The sequence below is a fragment of the Tupaia chinensis genome, unplaced genomic scaffold (assembly GCF_000334495.1).
Source record: "Tupaia chinensis unplaced genomic scaffold, TupChi_1.0 Scaffold000199_1, whole genome shotgun sequence".
Lineage (NCBI taxonomy): Eukaryota > Metazoa > Chordata > Mammalia > Scandentia > Tupaiidae > Tupaia > Tupaia belangeri.
Window position 1 is genome coordinate 1,780,599 of NW_006159674.1, and position 14,281 is coordinate 1,794,879.

Genomic DNA, 14,281 nt, shown 5'->3' on the forward strand with positions numbered 1-14,281 from the left:
GAAAGAGCAGGATTTGACTTTTTAAATGGACAAGATGTAAACAGAATGGAAAAAGCTTCCGTTTACAGCACGGGGCTTCTGCTCCGAGCACACATGGCCGAGACCGTGTGTGAGTTCAGTGTTGTTCCTGTCACAGCAGTGACTCTTCCGGCTGCGTCCATCGGTAAACACACCAGAACTGACCTAGTCATCACAGGATATGCCTCTAGTGTCTTCTTTCAAATTTTTGACAATTTGGGATCCTGAAACAGGTAGCTTGGAGTATTTGATACTTGAAGAAAAGCAATCTAGATGAGCCTAGTAACAGTGACAGCCAGTTGCTCTTATTAATCAAGTTGTCTGTGTAGTCAGGAGCCTCAGATTCGAAACCATCAATCACGGTGTTAGCCGAGTCTGAGTAAGAACGCACGATCGACTCCTTCATTCCCAAGCGTACTGTCAGGAGTAGCCTAGAGACTTCCTCTTAGTCACTGCTGCATCCTCCGCTCCTGACAGTATGATGGAGCTGAGACGCAGACCGGTGCCAGGCCCAGATCTCGGGGTCTAAGTGATGCCCAGTCTATAACCCCTGTAAATTAGTTTTATGCCTCTCTTCTGCTATCTTTATCTCCTTTCATATAACATTGGATAATTAAAATGGACTGTACTACGTAATTGAATTGAGGCTTAGGATTAAGATGGGGATTCATTAGTGGAAAGGAATGATTAAAGTTCCATTTTTTCAAACATTCGTGTTTTAAATTTGATATACTTAGGGCCAGCATGTGGCATAATGGTTAAGGCACTGGACTTCTACATGGCCAACTGTGATTTGAGTCCCAGACCCAGTGTCTTGAAACACATGCACATGTGTGCGTGCATGCCCAAAATTCTGAGAGAAGACTGGAGGAGAAGGGATTGCAGCATGGCCATCCTCCCTGGGGATGGTACTTTCTGTCTGTCTCTCCAGCAAGCACATGCATGCACCCTATAGCAAAAAACAAAAACAAAAACAAAAACAAAAACAAAAACAAAAACAAAAAACCCTCTAAAAAGATTAATATGTTTTACTTAACCCAACATATGCACAGTGTTAGACAAGTTTTTTCAACACCCTTATCAAGGTCACCAAGTTTGTGATTTTCCCTGGGCATCCTGCTCACACTAGCTGTTCTAATGTAATTCTCAGTAACTCCTCTTTTACTCTCAATGAAAGTATATTTGTCATTTGAATTGTTAATTATATGATCAGGCTTCCAATGACTTCCATGCCATTTGTTCTTTCTCATTATTCCCTAAATAATAAAGTACAGAATGGTGTACATGGCATTTTAATCATGTTAGGTATTAGAACCATCTAGAGATGATTTAAAGTATGGGGAAGGATGCGTGTAGGTTACATGTAAATACTACACCATTTTATATAAGGGACGTGACCATCCATGGAGCTTGGTATCCAAAAGCCAATTCTTCATGGATACTGAGGGACAGTCACACTTTAGGGCTTGGTCTAGGACCCTTTTCTTTATGCATTCTGGCTACAAGATATAAACATTTGTTTATCAAAACCTTCTTGGGCCAGCAGATATTGTAACAGTTACATTGCTGGATTCCCACATGCCAATTGTCTTTTGAGTCCTGGGCCCAGTGGCTTGAAAATCACGCCAGGCACATGTGCATATGCATGTTCAAGATTCTAGGGGCCGAAGGGATTAAGGTGTGGCCATCCACCCTGGGGGGTGATTTCTAATTTTCCCTCTCACTCTTTCTTTTTCTCTGGGGTGAGCAAATCCACCCTCAGGCAAAAATCTCTACAAAAAAAAAAAAAAAGAAAGAAAAAAAGAATTCCTTCCACTAGAGATATGTAATGGACTTTACTGTTGGGCAATGAAAACAGCTGGAGAAACTGCACCAAAGACATTATAAACAGAGTTCTAGCTTTGACAGATATGTGGATCCCCAGAGTAAATTATTAATAGATGAATCTCATTGGTTTATGTGAGTGTCCTCCTTTTTCTCCTCTACCTCTTTGGAAAGTCCCCCAAAGCTGCGTCATTGGTGGAAGAGGACAGGTTTCCCACACAGCTATTGGTCAGGGTGACAGAAATGGCTGCACAACTCTGCTGGAACTTCCGAAGTAGTGTGTTCATGCATTTGGTGAAGTACTTGGCCCAGTTGAGTAGTCTGTCACTCAGCCTTGCTTGTCAGTGGGGTCAGGAACCACAGACAGGGTGTTGAGACTTGCCCACCAAATCAGGCAAAGCTTGGCTTGGCTCTCAGAATTTTTTTTCCAAGAGACATATTCATTTCTTTTATAAATCCAGAAATTTATAAATTTCTTTTATAAATCCAGCATCATTCTTATCATTTCATATGTTACTCTTCATGTTGCAAGTACTTTATTTTGTGCATTTGCTACATAATTATATTCTCCTAGGGAATGAGGTTGATGTTGCAGTATCATACAATTCGTTTGACTGGAGGAAAACACAGGAGAGTCATCCTGCCAGCCAGACGAGCCTGACTTTGTAATAACTTCCCACACACCTTTATTGTATCCCAGGGATCCTCCTTCCAATTCCTCCTTTAATTCGCATCCAATCAATTATAAAGAGCTAGTGCTTCTGAATGCTGAGGGAGAGTATGATGAATGATTATTAACTACAGAGGCACTGTTGCTGCATCTCTGCCTCCCAAGTGTAGTCTTTTAAATGGCAAGAGCCTCCCTGAAAGCAATAAGCAGTGTTTCCTTAATGAAAAGCCAATATTTCAGTAAAGGATTGCTGTATTTCTGCAGCTACTGCTCTGTTCAGCTGAACAATGAAATCTGAAATATTTGGGTGATTAAAACTTTTAATTAAACCATGTTCTCTCTGGGCATTTTCACGTCAAGCCTGTGTCTCCTTTGCCTTTCAGCGGAACACTATCTCAGCAGTAGCAATTATATGGACTGCATTTCCTCGCTGACAGGAAGCAATGGTTGTAACCTGAACAGCTCCTTCAAAGGCTCTGACCTCCCTGAGCTCTTCAGCAAACTGGGCCTGGGCAAATACACAGATGTCTTCCAGCAACAAGAGGTCAGTCATTATTTATTTTCCCAGGTATCTGTTCTGCTTGTGTGCACGATGAGCTCTAGGATAAAATCTCTCACTGACCCATGACTGTGCTTGCACTGAGCATTTATTCAGGTCTCACAGCTGTTCTTACTGCTGAGAAAAATGTCATCTCATTTTTTATTTATTTAGTGCAGCTAGTAAACACAAGATGGCAGAAATACAGAAAACTGTGTTTGCAGAAAATACACATAGCCATCCTTTACTGGTTTCAGCTAAAAAGCCTAAAGGACCGAATGTACTGATTCATAGGAACTTTGGGATTCACAGCTCCCCGGAGGTCAGCAACAAGTCTGTACTCAATGAGATATCTTTCCTGGATCTGTTCTCTTTATCTGTGACACTTAAAAATAAATAACAGCATCTGAAATCAGTATCTCTGGGTGCTTTTTTTAAATTTTTATTTTTTTGAAGAGATTTTTCTTTTTTTTTTTTTTTTGCTATAGGGCACGTGCACTTGCCGGAAAGACAGAGAGAGACAGAGACAGAACGCATGAAATCACCCTCCATGGGGGATGACCACGCCGCAATCCCTTCTCTTTCATTCTCCTCTCAGGATCGTGGGCATGCACACACACGCACCTGGAGGGAGTTTAAGCCACCAGGTCTGGGACTCGAACTGCAGTCGACTACATAGGAGTTTAGCAACATAGCCATTACGCTAACTGCTGGTCCCTCTCTGGGTGTTTTTGACCCCCTCCTGGATGTGCTACTGAAGTCTTCTCACAGATTATCGTATTTTTGTTAACTATGTTAATTCGTTAACCATGTTAATTCGTTAACTTACTGTTAGGGTTTTACCTGAACTGAAACAGATCTAAGATGGCTTCTGAACCATCGCTACCATGGCTTTTGGTCAGACTTATCAGATGTGGTCCGTCGTGCACTAGTATAAAGATGTAAGGCCCTGAGCATGCTACTGGTAGTGCCGTTGTGGTGCCATACACAGCTGGGACTGCTCAGGCCCCTGCTTTGGAAACTTAGAAGAGGTCTATACATTTACATCATTTGCAAATCAAGATATGGCCCAAGTTTGATACTAGTTGGCTTAATTTCATGTTACATATCATGTGATTACGTTCCAAATATCTATTAGAAAGATCAATTTTAAAAAATAGAGGGAATTTATTAGGTACTTTTTATAGTAAAGTCAGTGTATTATTACCCATGGTTCCATAAGATACTAAGCTTAATCGCAGAACATTTTTTTTATACACTGAAAAAGAGACTGTCATGTATGTATTGAATTCTGGAGAATTGATTTCATTTTCTGCCCTTTATATCTAAGAGTTCATTTAACAAAGGTCTTTCTGAGTTGAGTAACACTTTTATCATGACACATTAAAGAATTATACGTGTTTATGTAGTCTTGCTGCTTAGGTGAAAATAGCTTAGTGGGAAGTTCAAGGGAAGAAGTATTTTAACTTCTCCAGACACAGGAGGTCTCAAAGTAAGAGATTAAATGGTGTTAATAATTTTCTTGATTTGTTCTGATGTGTTATTTCCTATTTGAAGAAGCATAGAATGAATGTATTATAGGTACTTATCTAATTACTCCAAGAAGGGGGAAAACATCAGAATATATAGCCAGAATGGCTTTATCCTTTATCATTCCAATTTTAGTATATGTCCTGCCAAAGCAACCACACTAATATTTTATTAAGTAGAGCAGCAGTCAACAAACTGTGGCCTGCAGACCTGCTGCCTGATTTTGTAAGTAAAGTTTTCAAGGAACATGGCCACGCTCATTTATTTACTTATTGCCTGTGGTTGCTTTTGAACTGTGACAGCAGGATTGAGTACTTAATAGGGACAGTGTGGCCTATCAAGTATGACCTAAAATATTTGCTGACTGACTCTCTCAGAGAAAGTTTGGGGACATTTGAACCAGAGAATCTCTATTATATAGAATTTCAAAAACCGTATTTCTAAAACTGTAATACATCATGACTTTAACATTTTGTAGGATTTGAGATGTACCTCAAAATCAAAACAGAAAATTTCAAATTGTGTTCAGTATAATGGGTCATCAGAAAAATCATGATGCATTTTTGCATAGAAAAACACATCACAAATTTTTCAATGACCCATAAATTTAATAAAAAGTGTATTTTACTTTGTTTTAGGGTGACAAAATTTGTTAATTTGCTTTCTTCATGTGGGATATTTTATAATATGATCCCCATTCAGTCACCTCATGTTAAATGTTCATTTAGCTATTCTTGCAGATGTCGTATTCAATATACATTATTACCAACTAGAGCTTCCAATTATTTTGCCCCTTTGGGAAGCCCATAGCTTAATGTCTGCAGTTAAATTAATTGTTCACAACAGCCCTGCAAGGAATAGCATTTTCAGTCCTATGTACACACAACTATTAATGGTATAATTCAGATCTGAAGCCAAGCCTCTGGCTTTAGAGGTTGTTGCTTTGCCCTTCTGTCCCTCTGCACCATTTTTTTTTTAAAGTCATTTTTATAAACTCCAAGTTGACTCTTTAGAATTTCCTTAGGACATAAAACTTAAAGGAGTCATATTGACTATTTCTTAAGGTAATGGGGTGATTTTAAAAATAAATTTACTTATTTAAATTATATTTAATCACTATTTATCTTTTCAGCATGCAAAATGTTTTTCCTAGCATGAATACAACACATATTTAGTCAAGTCAAAGATACTACCATATGCATTATCATCACCAGATAACTTTCCATTTTTTTGTCTGTTAAATGTCCCCCGCCTCATATTTTTTCTCCCACCGCTTATTACCCAGCCCCTGTTATACTGTCTCTAGTATCTACAGTTGCCTTCCCTGCTGTTATTCCTTTTTGTCTTTCAGTTTCTGCCATAGAGGGCAGACATTCAATACATATTGAGGGGGGATGTACAATGCCTCTCTTTCATAGTCTGGGTTGTTTCACTTAGCATTAGATCTTTCATATTCATCCACTTTGTATCAAATGTCAAAAAAAAAAAGATTTTTTTTTTTGTTTTTTAAGGTTTTTGCCATAGGGCGCATGCATTCACCAGGGAGAGACAGTGAGGGAGAGTGAGAAATCACCTTCCAGGGGGGATGGCCATGCCACAATCCAGTCTCCACCATTTCCTGGGATTTGGGGCATGCATGCACATGTTTCTGGTGTGATTTTCAAGCCACCAGTTCCAGAACTTGAACTGCAGTTGGCCTTGTGAGAGTCCAGTACCTTAACCACTATACCACCTGCGGGCCTCTAGGATCTCTTTTTTTTTTTTTTTTTTTTTTAATGACTGGATAGTATTCCATAGTGTATATGTGCCACATTTTTCAATCCATTCAGTTGTTCTTGAACATTTGGGTTGATTCAACATCTTACCAATTGTGAATAATGCTGTAACAAACATGGATGTGCAAGTGATTTTCTGATGAGAGTTTTCCTGTCCTTTGGTTAGATACCTGGATATGGAACTGCTGGATCATATGAAATACTATTTGTAGGTTTTTAATGAATTTTCATATTGTTCTCCCTTATGGTTAAACTAATGTATGTTCCCACCAAGAGTGTAGGAGGGTTTCACATAGCTCACTAGCACTTATCCTTTATTTTTTTAATCTTAGTCATTCTGATTGGGGTTAGATGGTATTTCATTGTGGTTTTGATATGTATGTCCCTTATAGTAAGGGATGTTGGGCATTTTTTCATACGCTTTTGAGCTGATTGTATGTCTTCCTTGGAGAGTTGTCTGCTCAGCTTATTTTCCCATCTTTTAATTGGATTATTTTTTCAGGTGAGTCACTTGAGTTCCCTGTATATTCTGGTTATCAGTCCCTTGTTTAAGGCATAGTTTACAAATATATTCTCCCATTCCAAGGGTTGTCTCTTCTCTCTAATTATTGTTTCTTTTGCCATACAGAATCTTTTTAACTTTCTGTAATCCCACTTGTCTGTTTTGACATTATTACTTGTGCTTTAGGGGTCTTATTTTAAAAGTCTTTACCAACTCTGATGTCTCTGAGAGTTTGCCCTATGTTTCCTATCAGTAGTTTTATAGTTTGAGGTATTATGTTTAGATTTTTGATCCAGTTTGAATTGTTTTTGTTAATGGTGAGAGATAGGGGTCCAGGTTCTTTTGTTGTGTAGAAGATTTTTAGCCCGATGTAGTCCTACTTGTCTATTTTTGAGATCATTGCCTGTGCTGGGGGAGGGAGGGTCTTAATTGAAATCTTTACTACTCTAATATCTACCTCCACACTACCTTAATAAGAAAAGTAGGATCCTTGAGTTATTTTTCACCAAAGAATGCAATGCCAGACTACAATCATGTACACTGTTCCTGCAAATACCTCTTTCATGACACTTTCAGAGATAGTCTGCTGGGCGGAGCCAGGTGAACCATGGATCTGATGTAGTCTGGGAATTCTTCTATCAGTTTTGTATAGAACATAGTGGAAGATACCATCTGTTGTGTTATTTACTTTGTTCTTATGAAGAGAAAAATATTGGGCTGACATAGTAATACACTGCTCAAGCAAAGCCAGATCCCACATGGTGACTGTAGTTTGAATCTCCAGCCCAGTCAGCCTGAAAGCAAAACCAAAATAACCAAGAAAGTACACATGCTGGACATGTACATGAGTGTCCAAGATCCAGTGAGGTGGAGGGCTGGAGGAAGGGGACTGTGGTGTGACCAAGACCCTGTGGAGGTGGTACATCTCAGGTCTCTCTTTCATGTATGTGTACACATGCTCTATCATAAATAATAATAAAAGATATACCTAACAAATTCAGAACCCGAAGCTAAGGAATATTTTTCTCCTCCTTGCACAGATGTGTATTTTGCCTTTTATCAGTTCCCTTTCTCCTTAGCTTCCAGAATGCTAACTTTTCTATCAGTTGCAATAAATCAGTCACCACTGATTTACCACCTTTATTTTTTAATTCTTCTCCTTTAGATTTGTGCCACTACACTACCATTCATTTTTGGAAGTAGGCAGAACATAATTACTAAATAGGTATAATAACACATTTATCTTACAATGAGAAAGAAAATAAGTACTTAATACCTTGGTTATGAATTTTTCTTTTTCTTTTTAACCCACAGATCGATCTTCAGACATTCCTTACCCTCACAGATCAGGACCTGAAGGAGCTGGGAATTACAACCTTTGGTGCCAGAAGAAAAATGCTGCTTGCAATCTCAGGTGAATATAAATGTTCAGCTTGTATTTTAAAACCTGCATAACCTCTGCCAGTGGTCTCAGCAGTGGGCTGGTTCTGCCCATCAACCTCTTCCTTACTATGTTGACACCTTGATGGTTGTGGTTTCAGAAGGTTCTTCTGCTAACAGTGTGACAAATGCTGAGACTGTCCCCCTCCTCCATCAAGGGATTGCCTGAAAACCCACCTTGACAATATTGTTTTATTCCTTAGAACAGATCTCTTCAAAAAGATCAAACCCAAACTGCCCAATGCAGGACTGAAGCGTGGAAGGGGCAGATTAATTCCTTTTTACAGTTGTGTTAAGCAATAATGGTTGAGTTGGTGAATAATTATTCTTTTTTTTTGGGGGGGGGGAGAGATTTTCACTCTAAGGCGCGTGCGCTCGCCAGACAGACAGAGAGAGACATAGAGACAGAAAGCGAGAAATCACCCCCCAGGGGGGATGGTCACGCCGCAATCCCTTCTCCTCCATTCTCCTCTCGGGATCTTGGGCACGCACGCACACGCGCCCGGCGTGAGTTTTAAGCCACCGGGTCCGGGACACGAACCGCGGTCGACTACGTGGGAGTCCAGTGACATAGCCATTACGCTAACTGCTGGTTCCCAATAATTATTCTTTATGTTGTGTTCCAAACATTCATGTTCCTGCATACCAGCCGAGATCATTGCAATGAGAGAAGGAAAATCAATTTCTCATTAGTATAGCTTGGGACCTGGTGGTACTACTTGTCTTAACACTTTGTAAATTTTTCAACATTTTAGCAGAATTTGTGAATCACAGAACATTATAACATCCTAAAGGCAGTCAGAGAATTAAAGAAAATAATGTTGTCTGCCTCCCTAAATCTCCTTCCTTGTACATCTGTTGCATATTCTGTGTATCAGAAAATGCTCTCATTATATTTATTAGTTGCCAATCATTTGAAAGGGATTGAGTCAAACATTGTGTCTAGAGTTGGTAAATATGCAGTAATTTACCTAAACAGGCATTTAGAGAAATATGAGAAAGAAAGTCAAAATGGGGGTGGGAAATTGGAATAGTTTTGAAGACTTTCCAATCAAGTTCTTGAATGTTAAATTATGTGTGTCAGTCTCTCAAAAGCACAGTTACCTAGGGCAGAAGTCAAACATCATGTTTTGGTGGAAACTGTTTTTTTTAGGACACTGAATTGCAGGATACACTTGTATGAGGCCAGTTGTATTCAACTGGTGAAAGTCAGTCCAGACAACATTCACTAAACAGATCAGCAAATGCAATTTAAAAACTTTATTGGTTTTCCATTTTATTTTAGTGATGGATTATCTACCTCACTCACCTCCCCATAGGAAGTCTATTCTGAAGAGAAAGCTTTGAAATAAGAATGGAAATTCAGCCATTGAAGCTTCCTGGTAGTAGTCTGTTAGGCTTCTTCATGGGTGAATAGAGCTCTACACAGAACAGTTTTGGAAGTCTTCCTTTACCCTGTGTATCCAGGAGGCTCACTAATGGCACTCCACAGGGCAGATACATAATTCCTGTTCACTTATGAGATCATCATGAAAGGAAGAGTCTTTAAAACATTCATAGAAAATGTGTATTATGAAAAAAATCTTGCACCGAAATAAACTTGCACTTTAATTCCATCTTCCCACAAACTTTCTGAAGTCCCCTTATACAGTAGAAAGAACACTGGATTCAAAGAGTAGACCTGGGCTTTGTCTTTGGGTGAGTTTCCAAATATCTTTTGGTTTTGGCTTATTAACCATGAAGGTAGATTGGAATAGGTATTTGTGTGAGGTCTCTTCAGTTTCTAAGATCTGTCTTTTCATGTGATAAACATCATCAAAGTGAAAATAAATATTTTATGTTATCTGTTACTAGCAGAATACTACCTTGTTCTTTCATTTTTCTCATCTGTGGCAGTAGGGCAGTTTTGCTAACTTATTTGTTTACTCTAAACTTTAGTCTCAAAGACCTGTCCCTAAACTCAAATTAACTCGATATAGTTTCATATTCTTCTATTAATTTGCAAGTGAAATTGAAGTACTGCTTGAAATATAACTCTTGATTAACTTGTATATTCACCATGCCTGTACTGTTGAAACATGCCTATGGGCCAGCACTTTCATACCATGGAAGGCCATATTCCAGAACTCCATAGTCTTTCCCTGGAGATTTGTGGGATGACAGTGACAGTATAATGAAACTGAGCTTTTTCTTTGTGTAGCAGCCCACTTCCAGACTCCATAAGCATTAAGAGAACAAGCACGTATCTCTAAATACTTCCGTGGTTGTAGATAGGTCATCTGGAATACTTTAGGTGTTGGAGAGTAGAGTGGGAATTAGGAAGATTTTTAATCCTTTACAAAATATTTTTTCCATTCATCATCTTCAGCATAGTTCTGTTAAGGTTATATACTACTTTACTCGGTTGCCTGTCCTCATAAGTTCACAGGTCCTCTTGCTTTTAAAGGGAATTAGGAATTATGAAAAAGATGCATTATGAATGCTCTGCACCATGTGAAGTATTTGATTATTTTAAGGATGATCTTGCTTTGCATTGTTCAGTGTATTTGAACCTGGAAAATCGTTTCCTGTGCAAATAATAACTTTTTATTGAGAAACTCTTCATTATAAAGCTTCTTTTTCTAATTCAACTAAATGTGATAACAAAGATATACATTTATTGCCCCCAAACATTCCATTTGTAGATAGAGGCAGGATAGCTGAGCAGTCTTTCTTCCCGTTTGTCTTGTGGTTTCACAGTTTGGTTAGATACTGAGTTTGCTTAAAATTTCTTTTAAATTTTTGTAAACTTATAGTTGTAGTTGTTCTTTCAGTGTGAGGTATGGTTTTGTTTTTAATCTTGGGCCAGAAGACATTTATTTTAATCTTATAGGAGGAGATGAAATTGAATTTCCAGTAGAGATGGATAAATTAATAGATTTGATCTTTTTTCTCCCCACATCTACAATATTTTGAAAACTTACACATTTTTCTGAGTATTTTAGTAATTGGCTAACTAAATGTAGGAAGACTCAGTGAAAGGCAGGTTAGCATCCTACTGACAGGCTTCCCACAACAGCCTCAGGTAGATCTAACATTTCCCGACCTATTCTTTTAGTTTGTGACTCTGTTCAGATCCGCAACAAGATCCTGAGAGCTGCCAGGATTGTGTGAACCTTGGAATTTCAAAGAAAAAGGTTGGTATTTTCCCAAACTACCCCTTAGGCTTATTTAAAAAATAAATAAATAAATAAATCAGAGGAGGGAATGTGCTTTTTAAGTTTAAAAACAACACAAACAAAATCCCTAAGTTTTTTCAGTAGGACTTGATCCTTGATAACCCCTCTAGAAGATTTATCTCTGTGCATTACATTTAGAAATAGAAACTGCACCTTCAGGGAATGGTTGAATTCCCTCACAATCATTTTACTCTCTCAAAGATGTAGTTGATGCGACTTGTCAGAATAAAGCTTATCTTAAAAAGAAAGTCTTCAGTGGCCCAGTTGTTTTCATGTGCTCAACCCTACATGTTATCATGCTGTTTGCGCCAGGGAGAATGTTGTTTGGCTGCATTCCTTCCTTTTTCTTCTCCATAATGTGACTGTCCTCCTGATTTGTAGGTTATTCTCCCCAGGAGAAAATGCAGGCCAAAGATAGTCTCCTAGTTTGAAGGTGATAAAACTCTCCTAGGCTCTATACTTGAGGAGACTCATTTATTCTTAACTCTCCTATAGATTTTCCTTTAAGTATATTCAATTTTACTTTGATTTCTGAATTTTGACGTGTTGTGTTTTTTTTTTGAACAAGATATGTGTGTTCAAGTTTTAGTAAGAAGAGTAAAACAGTTGTGTTTCTGCAGAAACTTACAACCTTAGCCATCAGCACACATGTCTGCATGCCTTTTGCTTGTAAAGATAATCTTCCTACTTCCCCAGAATGTTTCAGCTTTGCTTTTCCTAGTCAAGAGAAAAATGTGATATAGTAAAATATGAAATAAGGTTCTGTTGTCAGGTATAGCTAGAGCTACCAGCTTCCCGGATTGTATTTATGATCCCTCCGTTGGTCTTCTCTGTTGGACAAGCTGCCACAGCTCTGTGGCCAGGCCTTGACCCCTGCCACTTCATAGCTGTATGGGCAAGTGATTTTATGTTTTAAAACATATTTTTTTATCCATAAAATGGAGAATGATAGTATTGTCTACCCTGGAAGGAGGTTTTCAGTAAGACAAAATAATTTTTCTGTGCTTGCTATATAAGCTCCAATAAGTCACTATTACTTTTCTCCTCTCCTAAGACTTAGATATTAGTGGGACCAGCAGTTAGCATAATGGCTACGTCGCTGGACTCCCATGTAATCAACTGTGGTTTGAGTCCTGGACCCAGTGGCTTAAACTCACGCTGGGCGCATGTGCGTGTGTGCCCAAGATCCCGAGAGGAGAATGAAGGAGAAGGGATTGCAGTGTGGCTATCTCCCCAGGGGGTGATTTCTCACTTTCTGTCTCTCTGTCTCTCTCTCTATTTCTGGTGAGTGCACACGCCCTATAGTAAAAACCTCTCCCCAACACCACCCCCCAAAAAAAAGAAAAGACTTATATATTAGCAATGTTTTCACTGTTGCTTTGATCCCAGAGGGCAAGTGTTCAAGTGTTCACAATTTGGAAGGCAGTGGAGTGACACACTGACGTATGGGTCCATTTTCCAGAACTCGGAAGACAGGAGTACATCTAGCCATATGGCTGTCCCTAACCCCCTGTAACCAGTTACACCCTAAGTCTGTTCTCACCATCCTCAGCATTACTGCAGCTGCCAAAGCGTATAGCATAATTTCAAAATTCACATGGAGATTGAGTTTATGTGGTTGAAGAAGCACTGAGTACCATGCCAAGATAAGGTGTTGAACACCTGCTCTAGCCCCCTTCCAAAGATAAAACAAAAAAACCCAAACAGGCAACAATATAAAGCAAGTCAACTATATAACCATTCTAGACCATTTAAAATGGAATAATGTGAATATATTTGCATTGATAGCTATCCGAAACTCTAATTCCAGTTCTGTGTACTTGCATGAGTTCATTAAAAGAGTTCCATTAATTCCTCCAGTAATTTGAAGGTCCTTTGGGGGAGGGAAAGGTTGTACATAATCTTAGACAGGTTAATCCACTTCAATTGACTTTTTACCTCTCCAGTTAATAATTTTTAGTTGGTAAAAGACAAGCAAAATGATATTTTATAAGTACTCTGGTTTTTCTACTATTAGAAGAGGATAGCTCAGTTTTGCCCTGGAAATTTGGATTCAAGTGTTGGTTGTTTTACTAAGTTGGTTTTTTTCAGTAAAAGAAAACTCCTGCTTTTATTCTTCACACACCTATTTCTGACTTAAGCAGCATGGGCTTTAATTGTTGGCAGAGCCCCGAGGACTGTGGCTTCATACTTCAGGGTGCTTCTTCCATATTCTCACATTCTTGGGTCGGTCTTTTCATGTCTGACTTCAGTAACTTAATGGTTCCTGTGTTTGACATGGACGAGCTCAGTAACTGCAATGGTTTTCTGAGTCATTGGTAATACATCCTCTCACATGCTTTTCGGCTCTCATTGTCCCCTTTGCCTCTGATGTGTCATTTGAGGCAACTCAAACTGTTTAACTAGGTAAAAGTGTTCTGAGAATGACATATCCCCCAGTTTGCAGGCTGCAGTCAAAAACTGTTCACTGTCTGGAGTTTAGAAACTGTAATAGGGGCTAGCAGGTGGCATGGTGGTTAAGGGGGCTCGACTCTCACTTGGCTGACTGTGGTTCGAGTCCCGGACCTGTTGACTTGCTTTCTCACTTTCCCTCTCACTCTGTCCCTCTCCGGTAAAATTAAAATAGATAAATAAATGTAAATAAAAAAATTCTTAAAAAAAAAAAAAAAAGAAACCACAATAAAAACTATTTGCTGTCCTTGATTCTCTAGGGCAATATAATGCCTTTAATATCAGACTTTCTAGTATTTCAGAAACATCTTGTTA

The 14,281-nt window shown here is 38.8% G+C and overlaps 1 protein-coding gene across 1 annotated transcript in view; it reads left to right on the forward strand.

The window, feature by feature from the left end:
• The window catches only part of BICC1 (BicC family RNA binding protein 1), a 333,194-nt gene that overhangs the window by 318,319 nt on the left and 594 nt on the right, over positions 1 to 14,281 (forward strand). Inside the window, exons 21-22 of the mRNA XM_006147081.3 lie at positions 2,896 to 3,056; positions 8,172 to 8,271. Of these exons, the coding sequence (XP_006147143.1) occupies positions 2,896 to 3,056; positions 8,172 to 8,271 (261 nt within the window). The remainder of the gene's footprint in view (positions 1 to 2,895; positions 3,057 to 8,171; positions 8,272 to 14,281) is intronic.